The sequence below is a fragment of the Phyllostomus hastatus genome, unplaced genomic scaffold (genome assembly GCF_019186645.2).
Source record: "Phyllostomus hastatus isolate PE091 unplaced genomic scaffold, TTU_PhHast_1.1 phas_scaffold_501, whole genome shotgun sequence".
NCBI classification, from domain to species: Eukaryota; Metazoa; Chordata; class Mammalia; order Chiroptera; family Phyllostomidae; genus Phyllostomus; species Phyllostomus hastatus.
In genome coordinates, this window is record NW_025334033.1 from 52,505,768 (window position 1) to 52,528,925 (window position 23,158).

The 23,158-nt window shown below is 50.3% G+C and overlaps 1 protein-coding gene across 3 annotated transcripts; it reads right to left on the minus strand.

Annotated features, from left to right (window-relative positions):
* Positions 1-3,403: 3,403 nt before the first annotated feature.
* On the minus strand, positions 3,404-23,018 carry ANGEL1 (angel homolog 1). 3 transcript variants are annotated; one of them, XM_045823448.1, is made up of 10 exons: positions 22,873-23,018; positions 19,643-20,218; positions 18,510-18,736; positions 17,980-18,049; positions 16,944-17,377; positions 14,585-14,708; positions 14,170-14,280; positions 6,771-6,840; positions 6,105-6,268; positions 3,404-5,383 (listed from the first exon to the last, which is right to left on the minus strand). In XM_045823448.1, exons 1-10 carry the CDS (start codon positions 22,934-22,936, stop codon positions 5,226-5,228), a joined length of 1,998 nt encoding a protein of 665 aa, XP_045679404.1. In that variant the 5' UTR covers positions 22,937-23,018; the 3' UTR covers positions 3,404-5,225. The 3 variants fall into 3 exon arrangements, with proteins under 3 accessions (XP_045679404.1, XP_045679406.1, XP_045679405.1); XM_045823450.1 differs by lacking the exon at positions 22,873-23,018 and adding an exon at positions 21,119-21,170; XM_045823449.1 differs by lacking the exon at positions 3,404-5,383 and adding an exon at positions 5,396-5,672.
* Between the last annotated feature and the right edge of the window lie 140 nt (positions 23,019-23,158).

The following is a 23,158-nucleotide window of genomic DNA, read 5'->3' on the forward strand; positions in this document are numbered from 1 at the left end:
ACCACAACACGCGGCCTTGTCTCCTTTCTCCCAGGAGCTGGGGCTGGAGCCCACCCCGGCCACCGCTGTCAGCCGCGGTGTCCCCGGCCTCATCTCCAGGAAGAGCCTGACCAGGGGAGAGGGGGCCCCACCCCAGTCCGCAAGAAACCCTGCAGCCCCTGCAGTCGTGGTGAAACCTCTGGGTTCCCAGTCTGCCACCCTCGGCCTGCTGCGGCCACACAGCCCTTGTGAACCTGGGAGATCTTTCCTGCCGACCCTAACCGAACCCCTGTGCCCTCACAGCCAGTTTGGCCCCCACAGGGAGGCCGGAGTCTGCTCCCAGGATATGAAACATTCCAGAGCCCTGTTTTTCCTACCCTCATCCCCAGCAGTCCCTCCGGCACAGGGCAGGAAGGGTGAGCGTTCTCTTGGGGGACGAGATTATTTCAGGAAACCACAGCAGCAGGGATCTGAAGTCCCTTCGCATCCCAGTTGCCGAGCAGAAGCTACCGTAGGTGAAGCCGCGGCTCAGGAAACCCTGTCTGGGTCCATCTGCCACCTGCTCCTCTGCTTCGTTCCTCCAGCTCTGGGCCTCTGCCCGGGCTTGAAGATCAGCCCAAGCAGTTGGATGCAGCTTGCACAGAAATAGCTTTCAGACCCAAAAGCATTTTCCACCTTTAACCCCTCCTCCCCCCTTCCTGCTCTCCTTCCACTCAGCTGGAGAGTAAAACCTTGTCAGAGGACCTAGGAGATTTCCTCCTCCTCTCCCAGCCTGTCCCCACGGCATCCTAACTGAAGTGCAGCCCAGCGTGGCGGGCTCCTCACTCCCAGTGCGTGGGGGTGGGGACGCGCGGCAGCTGGGGAGAGGGGAGGCAGCGCACTGGAACCCACGGGTGTCTCGGACGCCGCACCATCCAGCAGAGGCAGTTTTGTTGCTTACGGACTCATTTCAATCCAAGCTTATTCCAAAAAGGGCCTTTCAGTAGAGGTAACCAGAATATGGGACTAACTGGAATTATACACCTTTACACAAAGGTATTATACAATTTACACATTCAAATCCAGCTAAAATACCAAGTGAAGGCCTTGTGGGTGGGCTTCAGTGAGGTGGACTCAGTGGGCCCCTGGGCTGCCCTCTTGCAAATGGAAGCTGGGTGAGAGCTGGGGCGAAAAGCTCTCGGGAGTCAAGCAGGCCATCGTGGACACGCTTGACCACTTCCTCCAGCTGGATGTGGGGTGCACGCCACGGTGGACTCCGGGAGGACCGGAGCCTGACTTGCTGGGGGTCGCCTCATCCTGCTGCCCTGGCCCTTTTCAGGCTCACCACATGTGCCTGCCTAATGTAGGCATGTGCCTGATTTGGGTTGGACCTCTGGGTGCAGGTAGCACTTTTCAGAGCCCGGAATACCACGAGGTTGAAGCTCTGCCACCCCACCGGCCAAGATCTGACATCTTGACCGATATGTCAGCGGCAGTGGTGACAGGCAGTGGTCGTCACACCAAAGACTGGCCCGGATGCAGGCTGCCTGGTGATCCTGAGTGTGTGCCAAGGGGGTAAGGGGACGTGCTGCTAAGGCCTGGCAGGCGGCAGAGTTGGGCCACCTCTGGGCGGCGGCAGAGGCAGCCCTCTGAGGTCAGCCCACTTGGGAATGTGCCCTCTGCCACCTGCAGCCAGAAAGAACTTGGTCCCGGGAAAGACTGAACCTCCAAGAATGTAAGTATAGAGACTCCACTCCTCTCCGCAGCCGGGTGAGGCCTCAGGCCTTAAGAGCACAGGAACTGGGTAGAGACGGGGCAGAAGACAGAGTTCCCTCTGAAACACATTAGGTTTACATTCTCCCAGCCCAGGTAAGGCCTGCACCTCCAAGCTCTCGCCTGGCTGGCCCTTGCCTGGAACAGTTTGTTCTGACGTTTGCTCGGGGGAAACAGAGAAAGGGGCACTGGGAGGAGTCTAGACGTGCAGGGCTACAGGTCAGCTCCCTGCCCCTGGTGGGACCGAGAACAGGTGGGCCCCTCCTACACCTGGGGTTGCACTGATCATGTAACCACTCAAAAAACAATCCTCTAGTAGCTACCTCGGGGTGAGAACTGGAGAGAACGTGAAAGTTTAAAAAGAAAACCCAGCAGCAGCCTGGCCGGTGGTCTCCCTTCTCCCGGCTGCACAGTGTGGGGCGGCAAGAAGCAAAACAGAGGAGATTCTCAGTTCGCCTCTTTGGGATTCCTGTCTCCTTGGATGTAATCTATGAAAGCTGAACTGCCCACCACAGGGTTGTTATATACTCACAGTGGCAGCGGACACTGCGTGAACTTGTCAAGTGCTGTGCAAACGTTACCTAACTCAGACGACCAGCAGGAAACCCTCCGGGCTAGTAGGGGGGGTCTCTGGGCATACACCTCAAAGCTCGGGAGCTGCAAAGTAATTCCCAGCCCAAGGGCCAATCGTCCAGCCGGGCTGGGGAGAACTACCCACCCTCGACTCCCACCAATGCTCTGGAATTCTTAGCAGCCTGTGCTTGCCCAAGCTCACACAGTACAATTTCGGACCCAAAAATCCCTCACAAGTGGAAAAGATTACTACTTTAGTTTCCATTTCACCAAGCTTTGTGAAATGAAACACAATGGTTAACTCACCCACCGTCACCACGTGACTAGGCCAAGATGACAAGTGAGTGGTGGTCCTAACCCCAGCTCCTCTCTCTCCACTGAATGTCAACCCAGGAGGGGCACCGGAAGCACCCAGGGAGCTTCGTGCAGCTCGGTCTCGGAGACCAACCCAAAGGTGTGGGGCTTTGGGTTCCGTTCGGTGAGACAGAACGCCGCCCCTGGTTTCAGGGCTTCCCGTGGCAATGTGGGCTTGGTGGACTTGCTGCTTAAGGAGGCTAGAAGAAGACAAAAGTGCCAGCAGTGTGAGGCCCGGGAAGAAGAGAAACCTTTCCAGCAACAGATGGCTCACAGCTCAGCGCTGGCTCCAGAATGCAAATGAGATGATCAGAAATAGACGCTCAGCAAGAGGCATCTGCTGCACACACCATTGCCTCATGCAAGCTTTGACCAGGAAAGCACGTCACATCCCACTTTCCACACAGACCCTCCCAAAATGCAGTGTGGGCTGGGGGGAGGGGCAGCAGATGGAGCAAGGACAAAAGCAGCTGAGAGGACTGTTCCCCTCTAGCTTGGCGAGGATGGAGAAGAGCTGCCGTCAACAAAAGTCCGGGCAGGAGGCTTTGCCCAAGCCCTACTCCCCCAGGCCGCAGCACAGTGGGGATCTGCCTCTGTGATCAGAGGGCGATCCCAACGCGCTTCCCTGGTCTAGGTTTAGGACGTGAGGCCCCAGCACCGGACCAGTCCCTTCCTCTCTGTCCACCTCATTCTCCAAGACTCCTCTCCCCCACGCCCTTCAGAATCCTAATAAAATGACCAGCAGTAGGAAGGGGGAAGGTAAACCTTTATTTGGAAGAGGGACTTTAAATGTCCACTTAAAACCCCCATTTCATTTCCAAAACAGAAACAAGAAAACAAAACAAAAAAAAGAGTATCAGGCTATCTGCCCTCTACCACCTTCAGCCATGTTTCAATGCATTTCCCAGCAAAGGAGAACAGTGACGGGCCACAGTCTTAGAAAACAGTCGGGCGCTGTCTTGCGTTCATCTCAGGAGGTGCCCAGAGAGAGGCAAACAGAAGGAGCGGCGGGGCACGGACAGGCCTGGGGCTCAGCCAGGCATGCCCAGGACCCAGGAAACAATGTTTAAAAACACACACACATAGATAAATTCCCCGGAACCTAGGTGTGGAAAGTCTATAACCACGAACACAGATGAGTTCAATTGGGTCTTTGGCTTTCAAATACATACAGGGAGAGACCATTAACCTCAGGCTGTTTCTCCAGCCCCTCGGCTACTCCTCCAGCTCTGTGATGGAGGCCGAGAGGGGCGGGCAACAGCAAGTGAAATCAGGCAGGGCCAGCAGGTACTCCGAGTGAGGGGTCCGAGGAGCAGCTGGCCCAGGAACACCTGAGGCCACACCAGCAGCAGAGGATTAAGGCATGCAGGTGATGCGTGAGGGCACGGAAGCCCCTGCGCTAGGAGTGGGACGCAGAGGCGCCCAGCAGCTGGGGCCCTGCTGGTCTGAGCAGCTCCTCAGGCACTTTTGCCCAAGGTTACCTTTGTGCTGAGAAGGTTTGGCCTCAGCTAAACAGCAGGCTTTCCTAGGGAGAAAACGGAAGGGAACGAGGGAGGCAGCAAACAGTAAAAAGTGGTGGGGAAAAGAGAATAATCCCTGAGGTCCTGAGTCCCAGCTGCGGCAGCTGCAGAGCCTGCCTGCAGGGGCTACCCCCTCACCCCTGTTCTGCGGGCTGCAGAGCGCAGTGAGACAACTGTTTCCTGAAGGTTCTCTCTCCTCACCCTCACAGAGCTTTAGACCTCAAACCACTCTCCCAGCCCACTGACCCCACACAAACTTTTGCTCTCCTCGGGCAGCCTGGGGAAAGGGGCCAGCCCAGACAGTGCACGCCGGGCCCGTGGGGAGTTCGGGTCAGAGGCTCCGGCGGTGCATCCCCAAAGGTGCTGCTCCAGGCCGTGGGGCCCGTTCGCTCCCAGAGCTCAGAGGGTGCGTGTGCCCCAGCTAGCACGGTGACGGCCTAATAGGACTCAGGGGGTGAAAGGAGGAGGGCCCGTGCCCCTGCTGCTGCCTGGCAGCGCACAGATGCGAGCCATGCTCTCAGCCTGCCCCTCGGCCAATGGCCCCAGGGCAGAAAGCAGGCTGACCAGGCGCAGGTGTGGCCACGCAGAGCAGTCCCGCCCTGACAGGATGCACACATACTACACGCATCTCACACGTGTGTGCCTGGCAAGAGGTCCGGGCTCAGACGTTGTGAAGGCAGGGAGGAGGTCGGATCAGAAGGCACCACCAAGAAATAGCCTGAAAGCAAATAACCATTGAGATCAATAGCTCCCACAACCCTGGTAATCAAAAATCAAGGGGGAGCGCTGGGTACATGGCGGGAAGGGGAACCACTCGTCCACCTCTCCCAGGGCCACCAAGTACGTGGCCCAGGGTTAGGAAGAGGCTGGGGCAGGGAAGGGGCCATAGGCAGAGAACCGGGACAGGCCCAGAGAAAACCTAACCGTGGGAAGGGGGGAACGAGGAGGGGGAGGGCAGGGGATGTGCGTGAGTTGGATCTAAGTTTCCACAGTCTCTGGTCCTGTGAGCTCTTCCGGAAGCGACGCTCTCTTCCCCTGGGAGCCCTGTCACGGGGCGGTGACCTGCATCCCGAAGCTGGCCAGCAGGCAGAGGTGGTCTGAAGAGCAGAAGGGGTTGGGCAAGCCGTTGGCAGCCCAGAGGATCTCTTCGGAGAGGAGGGAGAGGCGGCCCAGGAGCGTGAGCGTTCCATCCTGATGCCTGCGGCCTGGGGCACAAAGCAGAAGCCAGCAGGTAAGGCGGCCAGTCCCACTGCGGGATGGGTGGGGCCTGTGGGAGCTGTGCCCTCTGGAGGCTGCACCCCTTGGCCGCCCACCCGCCTCAGCTCCTCCTGCTGCTTCTAGGCGAAGCCTCGCTTCCTCAGAGACTTCATGACACATCGATCAGTGAATGAGGCAGAGGGCTCCAGGGGACTGCGGCAAAGAGGAGCGTGTGTGCCCGGGCCCAGCATTACAGGATCTGCTGACTTTCCAAGGGAAACTGGAAATCCAGATTTTCTATAAGAAACTTGAGTTTTAAACATAGGCAATCAACTTAAACGTTTAAAAGACTTGCTTTAAACACACAGACAGGGGCTGACGGACTGCTACACCGTGAGCACCAGTGCGGGGTGAGGAGATGGGAAATGGGGTCTCTAACCTAATCAAGCTCCTCACTAACCAGCCGCTGCCGAACAAATCCAACAACCTCAGAACGCTCTAATTCACCTCCAAAACGGGGTGGGGAGGGCTTGCTCTGCCCACTTCTCTCTGATGCTACAAGGGTAAAAAGAGGTGAACAGCACACCTAGGGGAAGTCCGACGAGAATGACCACTGCTGGGTAGGCATGAAAGCCAGCAGCCCAAGCCAAGCCACCAGATGCCTGACAACCCTCAGCTGTTAGGGACTCATGGGGGTGGCTTCCAGGGCCCAGGGCCCACCAGGCTTACCAGTCCTGTCCCCACTCTGGCCGGACTCAGCTGAGAAGAAGATGTAGTCCACCGTCGTTCCCAGACCCAAAGGCATCGTGGTGACCTCCGGGCAGCCATGCTGGGGCAGGAAGTGAGTGTACACCGAGGTCAGGTGGAGGCAGTGCTGGATGGCGCCGGCGGCCCTGCAGGGACGGAGGGGATGGCTTCGGTCAGCAAACGCCCCTGAGCTGGTCTCACGGCTACTTTCTCTGCAGGTTTTTGAAGTATTTCTCATGGATGAGCCCAAATAACTCAGTCTCAACAAAAATTCCTCCCCATGCCAACAAGAGGCTGATGGTCTCAGCTAAGGTTAGCCGAGAAACGGACACGTTTATACTCAGTCCCCCAGCGTTCCTCACCCCCACCCTCCTCCGCCAGCTGACGAAGCCCACCTAACAGACCCCTGTCCACGGGTCGTCAAGCTCTCCTGTGAGGCCGGACTCCCACAAGGAACCGCGCGTGGGCTCTTCCTCTGCAGGAACCTGGGTGGGCCCCTCTGGCCTCTGCACACCTGTGTGCCCCTGCAGGCGCTCAGCAGGTTTGCAGGGGAGGGAGAGCTCAGCAAAACATGTTCCCCCAGATCGGCCTCAGGAGAGCCCACAGGAACCTCTGTCACACACCTAGACAGGCTGGAAGCACAGTTACCTGGGGCCGACAGGCTCCGGCTCAGAGGTGTCTTTCTCCGGAACAGGCTCGGCCCAGCCCGCAGGTCGTTCTGCAGAAGACGGGAGAGAGGCGCTTTACCTTCGCGGACGGGGAAGGAGGCTCAGCTCCACGCCCCGGAATCCTCCTCAGGCCCGCAGGTTGCCCCAGGCAGGAAGAAGGAAGAAGAGGAGGGAAGGGAGGAAGAAAACAAGGGACCAAAGTCAAGAACCTCGGGAAGGCGGACAGACAGAGGTCTCTAACATAGACATGATCTTCTGTGACTCAGCACCTTCCGTTAAAACCTAAATTTATTTTTAAAAAGTCATATAGTCACATGGTACAAAAATCAAACTGTAGAGAAAAATATCAGTGAGAAGTCTCCCTCCCCCTCCAGGTCCCTTGCAACACAATTCCAGAGGCAACTGAGGGTAGCAAATGTCTGGTGTATGTTCCTCCAGAGATTTCCCATCACACACCATTCCATGTGTGTGCACACATATACATACATACTCATGCACACACGTACACACGTGCAAAGAAAAAAGATGCACACCACCGATATCAGGAGAGAGGGAATATTATTACAGATCCCACTGACATCAATGGGTGTTAGAGACTGCATGTTTTTCTCCAAATTATGTCGAAAACCTAACCTGTCGATGGGATGGAATGGGGGGGGGGGGGGGCTCTGGGAGGTCATCAGGTCATGAGGGGGGAGCCTCATGAATGGAACTGATGCCCTGTGAAAGGGATCCCAGAGAGCACATATCATACTTAATGGTAAAAACAGCAACTAAGTTACAACTCTTACACTTCCCCATCTCAAACTTACAAAAAGCTACAATAATCCAGACCGTGTGGTGCCAGCCTAAGGACAGACATACAGGTGGCTGAAATATGATTAAGAGCCTGAACCTATGTCTGTGGTCAATTGACTTTTCGTGAGGGAAAGGGTGAGTGGAAAATGACTGCTACTGGGTACTGGGTTCCTTTTGGGGGCGATGGCTATGGTGACAGTTGCACAGCTTTAGTACACTAAAAGTCACTGACTTGTACACTTTGAGTGGGTGAATTTTATGGTATGTGAATTTCATCTCAATACAGCTTTTTAAAAAGGATAAAGGAATGCTGTAACTTCATACCAATAAATTTGATAATTTAGATGAAATGAAATATTCCTTTATATACCATACATTTTCCCTATTCAATTAATTTGTCTTATATTTGTTGCTATTGGAGGTTTTTTTTCATTATATCTTTTTTTTTAAATGTTTACTTTAGAGAGAGAAGGGAGGGAGAAAGAGAGGGAGCGAAACATGGATGTAAGAGAGAAATGTCAACTGGTTGACATTTGCCCAACTGGGGATGGAGGACAGAGCCCATAACCCAGGCACATGCCCCAACTGGGAATCAAACCGGTCCCCTTTCCGTTCATGGGACGACACCCAACCAACTGTGCCACACTGTGTAGGGCTCATTATATCTCTTAATAAATGTGTCATTATTTTTATATATGAATACTATGGCTTTCTGTAACTGTACCCAGCTACTTTCCAGAATTATCTTAGCACTTATGACAGTTGTTAATTCAATCTCTTGGATCACCAGTTACATAACAACATTAATAGCAAGTAATAATTTACCTTCCCTTCCATCTTTCACGTCTACTTGCCTACCTATATTTCTACTTCTGATCATGTTGGCTGGCATCTCTGAACTCCGTTGAATAATGAGAGTGGTCATCCTTGGCTTGTTGCTGACTCTGCTACTCAAGTGTTTTCCTTAAGCAAGACCTTGAGTTTTGGAGCTCAGATGAACTTTTTTCCAGGCCCGCAGCAGACCCTCGCCCTCCGCTCACGCAGAGCAGCCTCAGACCCTAGCCCCAGGGCGCACTGCCACCCACCCGTGTTCCGGCAAAGAGAAATGTATTCAAACAATGCAAGGATTGATGCTGACATCTATAGGATGCTTCTCGTATATTAAATACATTTCATATATATGTATATTGGCATGACAAGTTATATTCACAGATTTTGCAATATCAAACTATCTTTATGTTTCTGATCAACTCCATCTGGTCATGGTATACTGCTCTTTAATGTGCTGCTACGTCCTGTTTCCTAACCTTCTATGTAAAATTTTTTGCATTAATATCATAAGGGAGAATGCTAGTCTGCAGCTTTCTTTTCTGTGTCAGCTGTTGGTGTCAAAATACTTGTTGCATAAAAATGACCTGGCCCCATTCTTCCTCTGTGCTCTGTAACAATTTAAATAGTCATGGCATTACAAAAGTTCTTTACAAGGTTTGATGACATCCTCCCATCAACCTCAGCCTGGTGCTTATCTGGGACTGCATCTCTGGGAACTTTAAAAAAATTTCCCCCTGTGGTAGTCTCTTTAGGTTACCTCTTTCTTCTGCAATCATTTTTAGTAAATTACATTTTCTAAAATTAATATATGCAACTAAGTTTTCAATTTCTTTGCACATTCTTGTGCATCTGAATCCTTTTGCTTACTCCTTGAATAAATTAGTGAATGGGCTTTTCTGACAGCTGCTTTTTCACCCAAACCACCGACTCTCATTAGAGTTTATTAGTTGTACTATTAGTCTGTTTTCTAAATTATTTTCATCTTCTTTCCTTCTGCTTTTTCAGTTTGTTCTTTTCTCTAACTTAATTTGGATGCCTAATGTACTTACTTTCATCTTTTTTATTAATACAATTCTATGATTCTAAATAGCCTATATAATGCCGATTTTTTTCACTGAATATTGTTTTAACTTTTATTCCACTAATATATGGTATTTTCTTTATTGTTATTTTTTAGATATTCTGCAGTTTCAGTTTAAATTTCACCTTTGACCCAGAAGTTGTTTGAGATTTTTTAAATGTCCAAGTGAGTATATTTTAGTTTGGGGACTTTTGTGTTTGTTTTTAAGGGTTATTGTATTCTCATTCTAGAGAGAGGGGAAGAGGGAAAGAGAGTGAGAAACATCAATGTAAGACAGAAACACTGATCTGCTGCCTCCTCCTGCATGTGCCCCAGTGGGGGATCGAGCTGGCAACCTGGGCATGTGTCCTGATGGGGAATCGAACCAGCAACCTTGCAGTTACAGGATGATGCTCAAACCAACTGAGCCACACTGGCCAGGGTGGTACTTTGTTTTTAATTTCTATCTTATTGCATGTGTGATCAGAGAAAGTCGACAATACTACCTCTACTGTTTAAAATTTATTGAGGTTTTTAGGTGGTCTAATATCTGACTAATTCTTAAGAATCTCCTATGGACACTTATAACGATGTCTTTGTTCTGCTTTCAGTGTTCAGAGTTTCACATGTATCAATCTGTTTACCTTATGTTACTTAAGTCTTCCACATTCTTAGTTATCTTTTATCTGCTTGAACTGTTGCAGAGTAAGAAAGATGAATTAATGGGAGTAAAAGGGAGAAAACTGTACTTGAACAATGATTAAAATAAAATAAAAAAATTTTTTTTAAAGAAAGATGAATTAAAACCTTCTACCATTAGTTATTTTCTGACTATTATTCCTTGTTAAATCCTGAAGTTTTACTTTGTGATGGTTGATGTAATGTTACGTGGAGCATGAATATTCATAATACCTATATTTTGAGTCACATCCTTTACCATTATTATATGCCAGAAAAGCCACAGTGACCACCAGCAGGACATTAAAAATGGCTTCCCTCAGTCCCAGGTTCTGCCCATGCCCACCATGTACAGACGCCACTGTATACAGACAGCACTAGTACATGGGCGACAGCTGCCTCTGCCTGAGCGGCAACCTCTCCTGGGCCCTTTCGGCACCCAAGTAAGCAAGTGGAAGCCAAGCAAGTTCAGCTCTTCTGCAAGCACTGGGGAAGGGGATAATAAGTGGTGTCGTGCATGGACCAGAGGAGAAGCTGGATTCGGAACTTTCCTCATGAGAAAACTGATAGGACGGCCTTTGCTCTATGGCCATCTGGTTGGTTTGTGAATAGTGGCTTATAAAAATCAACTATTAGCAATTGTTTTTTCCTGTAATGCACTTAATTGGGCCCATAGTTTGTGGTTAAGTGTTAAAAGAGTTGAAGAGTTCGATGTAAGTTCAAAGCTCCAGAGTTCATGTAAACATGCAAGCACTCATGAGAAAGAAAACACAGTAACCCCTCTTGGTGTCTGTATGAACCATACTGGAAAGATAAATAATAACTGAAAAAATACACGGGGGGAGTTAAAATTTTGGTTTCCTCTTGTTAATTACCCCCTCAAAAGGGGCTGGGGAGGAAGGGAGCCACGATGCTTGGTGACATGCAGCTGGGGCGACGCAGAACACCGCAGGCAATGCAGCGCCCGCTTGTGGGAGAGCCACACCGCCGCCTCCCAGCCCCGCAGCTCCTTGTGTGACTCAGAGGCTTCACACTCGAGTCAGGGCCACGGTCAAGTTGACGAGTTTTTATTTTTATTAGTTTTTTAATCCTCACCCAAGGACATGCTTATTATTGATTTGATAGAGAGAGAGAAAAAAACACACTGATGTGAGAAGCATCCATCATTGATGGGTTGCCCCCTGTAGGTGCGCCAACAGGGGACGGAACCTGCAACCTGGGTGCGCACCCTGACTGGGGATCAAACCCACAACCTTTTGATGTATGAGATGATGCTCCAACCGGCCGAGCCACCCGGCCAGGGCCAAGGTCACAAGTTTTGGTGTGTGTGGCGGGTTGGCTGAGTCTGGTACAGGACTGGAAATACTACTTGGTAGCACACCTAAACATATCCTCCAGAAAAAAGGTCCCACACTGTGATCTCATCATATTGCACTCAAGTCTTTCTGCTCGCAGTCTCCAAGTGATGGTAGCGTTTTAGATTCCAAGTATTTAAAGGTGACTCATCAGGAGTCTGCTCAGCCCTAGGTGGGGAGCACTGAACAGGCAGAAGGGCATGTTCACAGCATGTAGTGAATGGGTGTGTTTACTCAAGCCTAATTTCCGTTCTGAAAACAGTGCTATTATTTCGCATTGTTAGTGAACAGGGCACTTTCCCCAATATAATGATTCTACTTACAAAGTGACTGTCTGTGTATTTTAAAGGTTCTTGGGTTTAATTTTGTTATTAAACTGAAATGCTAATTTTATGTTTCAAGTACAGCACTGATTTTTTAAAAAATAACCTATTCTTAACATGAAATTGCCTAGGTGGGATCTTACTGGTGTTTAACTCTGGGCTTTTATACTCTTAAGGTGCCAAGCCACTGCTCCCCTGCCTGAGCTCAACGGATACAAGCACCACCCCAGGTCCAGGCACGTGCTAGTCACTCAATGCATGGTAGCCATCACCATTATTATTATTATTATTATTATTATTATTATTATTATTATTATTATTATTATTGCCACAGTTACAGTAACACATTTCCCGTCACAATTAAAAAAACCCCAAGCCATTGAAATGTTCGCTGCCTTGTCCAAAATGCCAATTTAAATTACGTTCCTACAAGAAAAAAACAAATTCATTGCTTACCACCAGTCCTTGGTCTATAGTCTTTTCCAGTCACTGCTTAGTTGTCTTAACTTAGTCTTCCAGCATCTCTTCAAGAAAGGCTTCTGGTGGAGTGTAAACTTCTTGCGCCATACCTCCTCCCCTTAAAGCCGTGCTCCCACGTCTTCCAGAGTTGAACTCTGGTGTGAAGAAGTCTGAAGCCAACCTGATTATTTCTACCCCTAAGAGCAGCCTGATCTTTTTGGTTCAACTGCCCGAAGGATTCTTCTACCTTCGACTCCTAGTAACTTCACTAGGATGGCCTGGGGTCGCTTCTCCGGCACTGTTTTTACTGAGACTTGGCACAGCCTCTCAACCTGAAGATTCCGATCTTTCCACCTTCGGGAAATCGTCCCCGGAACATCCCTTTAAACATTTCCTTCGTGCCATTGGAGTGGTCTTCTCTTCTGAGGGCTCCAGTTACGTGCTCGATCGCCTCGTCGCCCACGTCTGTCGTTTTCCCTCTCGCCCTTTCATCCTTTCACTTCTTTTTCATTTCGCTCTTTTCCCTCCTTGGTGTGTCTCTGGCTTTCCGCAGTATCTATTCTTTCCTGTGCTGTATCCAGTTCTGTCTTCATTTTGTGGGATTTTTAAAGGTTTTATTCCATTTCTTGCCTCAGCTCTGCAGCTTACATTCCACCTTCTGATGTCTTGCCATGTGCCTGAACTTATTTTTAAAAGGCAGTGATTTTATTTTTGTGCTCTTATTTTATAAAGGCAATTGCTTCATTTTTTTTATTCATGGGAAAATGATTGTGATTTCCATATGCAAGAATTTTTATCTTTGAAGTAAGTATTCTTTATCTGCCTTTTATTTCTCCTGTCCCTGCTTCCTGCTTTTCTTGCAGCACTTTAGTGCAGATCTCCTGCTGGTTTCTTTGGGGTAGCTCAGCTTCGAATTAGTTGAGGTTTCTCTACCAGTTATTTGTACAAAGTCTACATAAGAAAAGAATCAAATATGCATTCCAAGTAACAGAAATTCTCCTTATGACACACGGTCTGCATGAGTCCTTTTCATCTTTACTTCTCCCAGCCAAAGTACATGCTGCTCTTCATATGCTGCTCTCCCGGCCACTGAGAATGCTGAACGCAAATACGGCTCGATTTCTGGCTCAGTCTTTCATCCACTGCCTCTAGGACTAAAACAGGCTGAGACAATGTCCTATCACAACCTGTGCATCCTTGTCTTACTGATGAAACCAGGTTTTCGCTTCTGTGCCTCGCCGTGGAGGAGCAGACCCTGCTGGCTCTTTTAGAGATGCGCACAGCCTCAAGGCTCCCACCAGCACCCTCGCACGATCCCCGGTGCTTCTCACGGCCACTCCGCTTGAGTTGTGGTTTATGGTTTCGGAAATCTTTAGACTCCCTGTTTTCTCCAAATTGAACTTTATATTTCTTTTTTCCATTTCTCTTGTTGCTTCGGAGTGGTTTCAGAGACAAGAAGGGTACAAGGTCAAGTACTCTCTGCCATACTCAGTCTGGAAGTTCTCAGCAGGACTTCTTTTATTACAACCAGGCCTACTGACACCTTTTGAGCTTCAAAGCCCTACCATGTGTAACTTCTCTCCCTTATATGCTGTCTACGTGCTAGTTAGTTGCAACTTAAACCTAAAAATGTTAAATGGCTCATTCAAGGTCTCAGAGCCGTTAGAACCCAGGTCTTGATTTCTGGTCCCTGTTCTCACGGCACTGCACATCCATGCATGCATGCGGCCGCTAACCCTTCCAAGCACACTGATGACCAGCAGGTGACCTCTAAAAATCACACCTAGGAGACACTAAGAAATCAAATAACTGACAAATATCAGGGCTAAACAAAAAGGCACAAAAGACCAAGAAAACAAGCTCAGGTCCCATTACCTGGCTTGCCATCTGTCACTCCTTCCATAAGAACCAGTCCTGCTGGTCGCTGACAGGCCACGCTGCAGAAGCGGAAACGTAGCAGGAAGTCTCGGCTGTACTTACGTCTCTCTGTAAACCAGCAAAAGCCATACAGTGAGAGAAAGGAAGAGGAGCCACATGCCAAGACCTCCTTAATATCAAGAAGTTTCCAGCGTAGGGACATAGCAGAAGTCTGGTTCAGAGGGCAAGGAGCTTCTCCGACAGCTATGATTTACAGTTTTCCGTATCACTGGCTGCCCGTGAGGACAGTGAGAAAAACAAAGGAACTTGCCAAGGGAATTGAGGGGATTACACTTTCCCGCCATTGAGGTGCCAGCTTTCTCCCAAAATGGGCATGGAGGCACCGGCAACCGACAACGTGACACAGGCTCACCTGATCTCTTGGGATGACAGGTGACATACTGACAGCAGTCAGTGATGCCCAGGGTGCTGGGCCACAGCGGGGCCTGCAGCTTCTTCTGGTAGAGCTGATGGGAGAAGTCTTCCTGTCCAGACACCTACAAGGAAAGAGCAGATGCAACTGAGAAAAAACCAAGGCAGAAAAAGGAAACACCCCTATTGGAGATCATGCAGACAAACATACACACGTACTATCATATACTATATCCATAATAGAAGGAGAACATGTAAGTCTTAGGGGAAGGTTAAAAACAAGGAGCTAATTAAGACCTTTTTTTTTTTTTACTAGAAGCACTGAAACGCCCGTGAGACAGGAATGCAGGGTAAGAGAGTGAGATGTGTGAGTCAAAGAGAACAGAACCGTACGAACTTGTGACCCTCTAACTTTCCCCTCAGACAAATCTTCACAACTGTCCACAGAGACTATCAACTCTCAGGGGCTTTAGCGCGCACTGGGAAAGGTTTGTCCTAATCTTTGCACCTTCTGGAGCAAGGTCGAGCATCTGAAGCCTATTAACGGGAAACCACAGGGTTGAAGCAAATGGGAAATGCACCAAAGCACTTTACCGTATGTATCACATCACCATCCTCGGTCAAAGCCAATGAGCAGCCTGGGAACGGACAGCACGTAGTAGGGGAAACATTTGGTAACATCAGTCATCTGCATATCTCCAACATATACAGCAAAGTTCCCTTTGTTTCATTTAACAACAACAAACATTTGAATGCCACTGTGAGCGAGGCACTAGCTGAGTGCCGGGAAGAGAGCAGTGACAGGCACACTCCCTGCCCTTAGAGGACAGAAATTTCCAACATGCCATCTGAAAGAAAACAGACCTGAAATTTAACAGCCATCTGCCAGCTGTGTGACTTTGGACAAGTTAGTTAACTCTCTTGGGTTCAATATCCTCTACTATAAAATGGAATAACAACACCACATAGAATTAAGAATCTTGATAGTAATAACCACTACCAAATTACTGGCTGCTTCCTTTGAAGGAGGAACTGGAAAACACTTTATGTGCATAATTTGATTTAATGCACTAAAGAAACAAACAAACAAAAACCCTGTAAAGCAGGTCCCACTATGTCCTCAATGTACAGATGAGGCAAAGGGAGCCTAAGGACTTGCCCAAGGTGGCAGAGCAGGGATTTGAACTCAAGACTGTCTGGCTTCAGAATGTTTGCTCTTAATCACTATGCTAATGGGGCCTTTCAGAAGGTCGGTACTTAGTAAATTCTTTTGCCTACTTCCTGAGTTCCTTGATCACAGCAACTTTCTGGCGGGATGATGCCTTTCTCTGCACACATGGCAACCAGGACATTGCTGGCCCTTGAGTAACCTCATTAACATAAAAGCCCAAAGTGCTCAACAATAATTCAGTTACTCTGTGTCCTTTCTCCACTGTGCCTTGCCAAAAGTTAAGCAATAAGTTGGATGGATCAGTAGAAGCAAAACCAAGGAACAGGGAGATTAAGTGACTTATAAAACATTAGCACAAGCTGAATGCCCATCAGCACAGCTAAATAAACTACGATATACTATGAGATTTCTATACTGTTAACATTCAGCAGTTAAATGAAATGAGAGATTCATATATACATTGTTGAGTTAAAAAAAAGCACGCTATAAAATGAAACACACAGGGATACATCGTGTTTATAAACACACGATAGATTACATATCAGCTGTTAGAAGCAGCGGAGTATCGAGGGCGGGAGCTCTGGGGCCAGGCCCCCCGGTTACAAATCCTGGCTCCACCGCTACCGACCCGCAGAGGCTGCAGAGTAAGCAAATCACTAATTCCTCTGTGCCTCGGTTTCCTTATGTATAAAGCAGAGGCGATGATAGAAATTGTGAAAATTAATGAGTGAATACATGTAAAGTGCTTAAAATAACACCTGGCACACAATAATTGCTTAATAAATGGAGGTGATGATTACATTATCACAGGAACATTGATATCGCTATAAATGCACAGAAAGCGATCTGGAAAAATACCGCCAAACTTCAAGCAGTTATTCGTTTCAGGGGAGAGGTAGGGAATGTAGGTAATAAAAGGGTCTTTGGCCCCTTTTTGATATTTGAATTCCTGTACAAGGATGTGCTTCTGGGTTATTTATAAACTAAATAAATTAATGATAAAGGCTGAAAGAATTCCAGCATGTGAGAGGCACTCAAGAGTACCGAACTCCCAGGCTTTGGGTACCAGAAGGCGGGAGGGAGCCGGAAGAGGTGTGACTGAGGCCCTGCCCCAGAAGCAGCGCCTGGCGCCAACGCCCACTGCGCTCCCCAGGCCAGGCCCCACCCTGCAGCGGCCGCCCCAGTTCACCTTCCAGGCCGGCATCCCGAGGTACTGGAGCTCTCCGTCCCTGATGAAGTTGTAGAGAGGGGAGTCAGGGACGGAGTTCAGGTCCCCACACAAGATGATGGGGCAGTGGCTGCCATCTGACAACCTAGCCACCTTGTCCACTTCAGCCAAGAGAATGGCCATTTGGGCCAGCTTGATATCACCCCGGCGTGGATTGTACAGGACGTGGGTATTTGCCACACATAAAGGGGCCACCGAGACTTGCCCCAGGCCTTCTGGAAGCAGTGGCTGCAGCAGCAACACTAAGCCCACGTTATCCCGATTGAGGAGCTCCAAGCCAGGCCGGAAGTACTCCACTGGGCTGGCACAGAGCAGACGAAATCTCGTGGGCTTGTAGCAGACAGCACAGCCATCCGTCTTACACCCAGTCCTCCTCTTGTAGAAACAGGTAAAGCCTGCAAAAAACACCCCGCCAAGGAGATGGATCAGAGTCCTCGAACCCTGAATTAGTCCAACCAGTGGCAGTAACCCCAGTGCGTATGCATAAGGCATTGCTCCTGCTGCTCAACGATGGGAGTCCTTGCCCTCGCCAAGTCCCTGGTTCTGCAGTGGTTCCCTTACAGTTTCAACCAGGTGACTAAGGGGCTCTAAGGGGAAGGAAGGAGAGAAGGGAATGAAGCCATATAAATCGACTGGAAAAGCATGGAATCCAGTCAGACAAGTTGGGAGTCCTAGCTCCACAGCCTACCAGCTTTGTAGCTTTGTGACCCCGAGCAAGTCACAGAAATTTTGAGAAATTCAGTTTCTTCATTACAAACTGGACATAGTAATTCTCAGCCTCATAGAGTTGGTTACCTGAAGGATTAAATGGCAACATATGTCACCAGCACTTTAAAACTGCAGAACTCTACTTTGTTGCTCACCCACGTAAAGAAGGAGCTAGCCCACAGGTGAGACTGGGGTTTACTGAGACAGAAGAAAAAGACGGTGTCTTCAGGAGACAGCAGACAGGGCTGCAGGAACAAAGACTGGCACGAATGCCGGGGAGCTGCATTACCCATCATTCGCAGAGAGGGCTCCAGCTGCTCCCAGTAATGGTCTTCCTGGACTTCCTGGAGACACAGGATCTGGGAAATGGACAGGGAAACCAATCACTTCAGAGTGCCCACAGCGCTGACTGTGATCCCACCCCAGCAGCAGGCACTGCGGCCAGGTGGGGAGCTGCTGTGGGTCTCAGGCAGGGTCACACGGAAACTTCCCACAGGGCTGACTTTTCCCCGATGGTCAGCCCCAGCAAGAACGGGCCCAGAGTTAAGCTGAAAAGACCAGACACATATACCAGCTTTTCCCGCTCCGTGAGTCCCTCCAGTCACCCTCCCTGCGTAAAGGTGTGGAAGTACACCTAGGGAGAGTCTTCTCAGCATCTGCCCAAACTCATTTACTTCAGCAGGCAGCCTCCAGCCCCAGGAAGGACTCCAATCATACAAATGGCTATGGGAACAAACTAATTTTCTAAGAGCACTGGGAAACAGCCGGGACCCAAGCAAATGCAAACTGGCACTGCCCATCCCCACCCCCTTCACTCACGTCAGGGTCCCAGTGCTGGAACTCCTGCATGAGATTCGCAAAGCGATAGTTCCAGCTGAGGATGTCTGGATGGCAATGCAGATAGAGCTCGGAGCTCTGCTGCATCAGGTCCTGGGCCAGGATGTTATAGGACATCAGGGTGAACTGGAACTGAGGGCCATCCCCTGCCTCCAGGCCCTGAATGTCCAGCTGAGAGGAGAGGTCCTCCCACTCTCGCCACAGGATTTCTGCAGAGGGGATGGGAAGAAGAGGTCCACGACAAGCACGTGTTACCCAGGGGCCCTGCCATCTCCACTCCTGACTCAGTGGTATTGTCTCAAGTTCCTTTTCACCATCCGTGTCACCCATCCCTCTGTGGCAACCTGAGCAGAACTCCAAGGACATTCTCGGATGAGGCAGTAAGCTCCACAAAGCCAGAGACAATCTTAGCCTGTTCACCACTATATGCCCAGTACCTAGCAAAGTACCTGGCACCTAGTACATGCTCAATAAATACAGGCTAACAATTTCGCACTTGACAAATCCACTGGTCTCTGGGGAATCACTCAGATGAATGTGCTTAACAGTCACCTGAGGTCAAAGAGACTTGTAGAGTAATCTCAGCCTTGGGTGTTTTCTAACCTCTAACTCTGGAAAAGTCTGTAGGGCCAGAAACCACGTGTTCCCCGTGTCCCTTAAAGCAGGGAGCTGCACACTGGATTTCAAACCCACTGGAGCCACAGAATTCATTCTTCAATTTTAGTGGCAGCCCAGTATGCACGACAGCTAAAACTGGAGCTATTCTGGTTGGGGCGGAGTGGAGGTCCGGAGGGCTCTTCACCCTTCTTCCCAGAAGGCCCTTGGATCACCTCCCGAGAAACGACAGCACGCAGCATCAGAACTAGGGTCTGCTTAGTTTGCCACCACCCAGCTGTGTGACTTTAGGCATGTCCCGCTACCTCTCTGCACGGGGATTTTTTCATCTGAAGACCATGGGGCTAGGTGAGATCATTTCTAAGGCCCCTCTAGATCTGGCACTGCAAGAGTCTCAGGAAGACGGAATGCGGCAGCACAGCTCCCTTCTTTAGCAATGGCTCTACCCACACCCATGACAACCCGTCACCCCGGCTTGCTCAGCCAGTTGTCAGACTCACCATGATAAGGAATTTCCATCGGGGGAGGCTGCAACTGCCCCAGGCCCTCGAAGGACCAGAGGGGAGCCTCTTCCTGGGGCACAGGCTCAGGTGTCATGCTCCAGGCTACCACTGTGGGGTCCTCTTCCCACTGTTCTGCGGCCAGGGCACCCACTGGGAGGACAGCACAGTCTGCGTACTGAGGGTCTGTCTGCATGGGGACAGCTGCCCACATCGGGCCCTCGACCTCTGGCGGTGGCTCTTCTCCTAGGACCTCAAAGGAAGGCTCCTCCACGTTCTCTGCTGCCTGCAGGTCACTCAGCTGCCTGCCGGGCCACTTGTCCTCTGAGGCAGCAACCTGTTCTCCAGGATTATCCATCAGGAGGGCCAGGCTGCTCTGAGCTAGTCCCTTATCTAACAGGGGCCCCTCGCTCACAGCCGGAAGCACCTGGCTCGACCCTTCTTCTCGCCACTGCTGCAGCAGGCCCTCGCACTCTTCCTGGTCCGCGCCCTGAGGAGCCATGGCAAAATCGCCCTCTACCTGGGAGGACGAGCTCTTCGCCAGGAGGGCATTTTTTCGAAATGTGAAGAAGGCATCTAACGAGAAAGCCAAAATACCGTGTTACAAGATGACAGCGACACCCCGCCCACACTCTTCTCCCCCCTGGAATGTGAAACCCATACAGGGAAGAACCACATGCACCTTGCCCATCATTGCTCATCACTGAGCCGACCCATTTTAGTGCCTGGAACTTCTTCTCACTAGGGCAAAGTGCTCACTATGCAGCAGGCACGGTTTTAAGGGCTTTACAAGTGTTAAGTAATTTACATGGTAGGGATCTGATAAATATTCTATGCGGAAATAAAAGAATGACTGACTGTCCCACATAATCTAGTAAAGAGGTGGTCACATATAACCACACCTTTTAATCTAGAGGTTAGGAGTCCTATGAAACATCAACTTTCTGGTAAGTGCCACATAGGAATCAGAAATTGACCGTGAATTAGAACTGTGGGTTACAGCAGAGCACTGAAATTAACAAACTATGTGGCCTTGGACAATGCCCCCAGTGAGATGAACTCATCCTTGACTGTAAAATGGGGACAAGGGAAGTTTGAACTGAATAGTCTCCAAGAGCTTTTTCTAGTTCTGTAAGTCCCCTAGTCTGTGAATGCTTTCCAAAGGAAAAAGTCCTAAGGTAGACGAGAAGGGTGTCTCAAAATCTATACAATTTATTTCTTAACAAAGGCCCTTGGTTCTCTTCTCAAAGCTGCTCCTAAGTCTTCACAGACTTCATTATTAGCTTGCTCATTCCATAACACAACAGAGGCTATTAATCAGAAAGTGACAAGTGGCAGCTGTCATTTTCTGCTACAACAGCTACAAATGACAGACAGGCAAGAGAGCGAGTGGGAAAACTCCACAATTGGAGCCCCCAAACTCCATGCCTAGTACTTTGGTGCATGCAAACACTCCCTACACACTAAATCACTTACTTATGGCCCAAGACCAGTGGCATGCATGATGCTGGTCCAGAGTCACCAGATCCATTTTATCAGCTCTATTTATTTCTAAGGTAAGAGAAACGTCAGAATGATTCAAATGTTGACACTGTCTTATGGCCTATGTGGATTTAACAGTGGTTTTCAACCAGTAGTGATTTTGTTCTTAGGGTACATTTGGCCTTGTCTGGACACACTGGTTGTTGTCACCACTATGGCGATGCCATTGTCATCTAGTGGTTAGAGGATAAGGATACTGCTGAACATCTTGCAAAGGACAGTCCCACAATAAATCATCCAGGCCCAAATGTCAATCGTGCCGAGACGGGAAAACCCTGCTTTAAACTCATGCCCTTGGTTGCTGGCTTCAGTCCAGGGACTTGCTAATTCCCCCTGGGTTGAAACATCCTTTTTGTATATCAGACGGCAGAGGTTCTTTGATTTACATGTGAGCTGTTACTAGTTTCCAAATTTCACAGATTTGTGGGTGGTGGTCGTGTGTTTTTCAGATTTCTTTTATTTAAAAAAAATCCATAGAAACCAAACACACAAAGTTAACACAAGTAGGACTACTTTAATGGGTGTGGGGGCGAGGCGAGCAGATCGTCCCTCCCCTGAGATCCCTAAAATTATTAATCTAGAAACCTCCGGACTAGTATCCATCACTACAGCCGCCATTCCGGACACCGTAAGAGCAACATCGCTAAAGGAGTATGCTTTAGTTCTCTGAAAACGACGACTTCTGTGCGGTTTCTCGTTCCTCAGAAGTGTGCACACACTCCTGAATTGAGCGCCCCCTCCATTCTGAGTAGTTTGCTAGCACTCGAGACACAGTAAGAAAACAGACATGGCCCTGCCCTCCTGGAGCTTGCATTCTGGAAGCAGCCAGAAACAAACATTTTATATGAAATGCACATATATAAGCATAAAGTACACACACACACATTGTGTCAAGTTCCAGAAAAGAAAAGCACAGAATGCACAGCTGTACCCCTTATTTCTAAGGGGCTCTGTCCTGCCCCTACAGTGCAGGGAAGTCGGGGAGTTCCGCAGGATCTGCCTCCTGAGAGCCTCGGGAATAAGAGACCAGGAATGAAACGGGCAGGTGGGTCCTGAAGTGCAAGAGTAACTCTCACTGCTCTAACGCAGCCGCTGGGCACTGCTCCATCCCGCTACATCTCTAAGCGCAAGGGAGGCTGCTTCAAAGCTGAGGTTTAAATGCGGCTCTCCCTCCTGAGCCTGCTTTTCAACCCAAGCCTCCACCGGGAGAGCAGAGCGGAGAGGTGGCTGGGAAAGGTGAGTGTGGCGTTCACTCCGAGGGAAGACAGGTACGCCCAGGTCTTCAGCCCACGGACCCCAGGGCCTCCCCACAGAGAATTCGGGCATTCGCCTTGGCCCAGAGCTGCCAACCCTCTCTGACCCCCACGCCGGGCAGTGACTCTGCGGGCTCCAGACCCTCTCTGCACCCCCGGGGCCGACAAGGGGCGGCTTGTGCCTCTTCCCCAGGCCCCTCCGCGTTAGCTGTGGCCCAACGCCAGCGGCGGGAGCAGGGGGCCGCCGAGGGTCGGCCAGGCCCCGGCCTCCTGGAGTTCCTAGAGTCCAGGACCGGTCGGGGGTCGAGGGCCGCTCCCTCACACCTTGGCACTGCCAGGGAAGGTGGTGGTGAGGCTCTACGCGCCGCACGCCGCCCCAGCCCCGCGGGGCCGGCCCGGGCCTGGCTCCCGCCTGTCAGGACGCGGGGCCAGTACCTGCGAGGGCGCGGAAGAGGCGCGCGGCCGGCAGCAGCAGGTAACACAGGCACGAGGCGATCATGGCCGGCCGGCCGCGCCTGCGCTCACCTCCCCTCTTCGCCGCAGCCCCCCGGATCGCCCTCAGCTCGGCCCCGCCCCGGGCTCGCCCCGCCTCCAGCTCCGCCCCCGGGGCGGCTCACGTGGTCCCGCTGAGCCTCAACAACAACTTTATTGGGAGCGTAGCACCCGCGGGCTTGCGAACTGGCCCCCACGGCAATGAGCGTGTCCTGGCTCCCAGAAGCCT

Excerpts from the sequence above, each read along its gene's own strand:
- ANGEL1 (XM_045823448.1), bottom strand. The coding sequence starts at position 22,936 with ATGATCGCCTCGTGCCTGTGTTACCTGCTGCTGCCGGCCGCGCGCCTC. Across the intron at positions 18,050-18,509 it reads TCCAGCACTGGGACCCTGAC|ATCCTGTGTCTCCAGGAAGT; the intron begins GTGAGTGAAGGG and ends TCCATTTCCCAG. Across the intron at positions 6,841-14,169 it reads AGTGACAGATGGCAAGCCAG|AACGACCTGCGGGCTGGGCC; the intron begins GTAATGGGACCT and ends CGTCTTCTGCAG.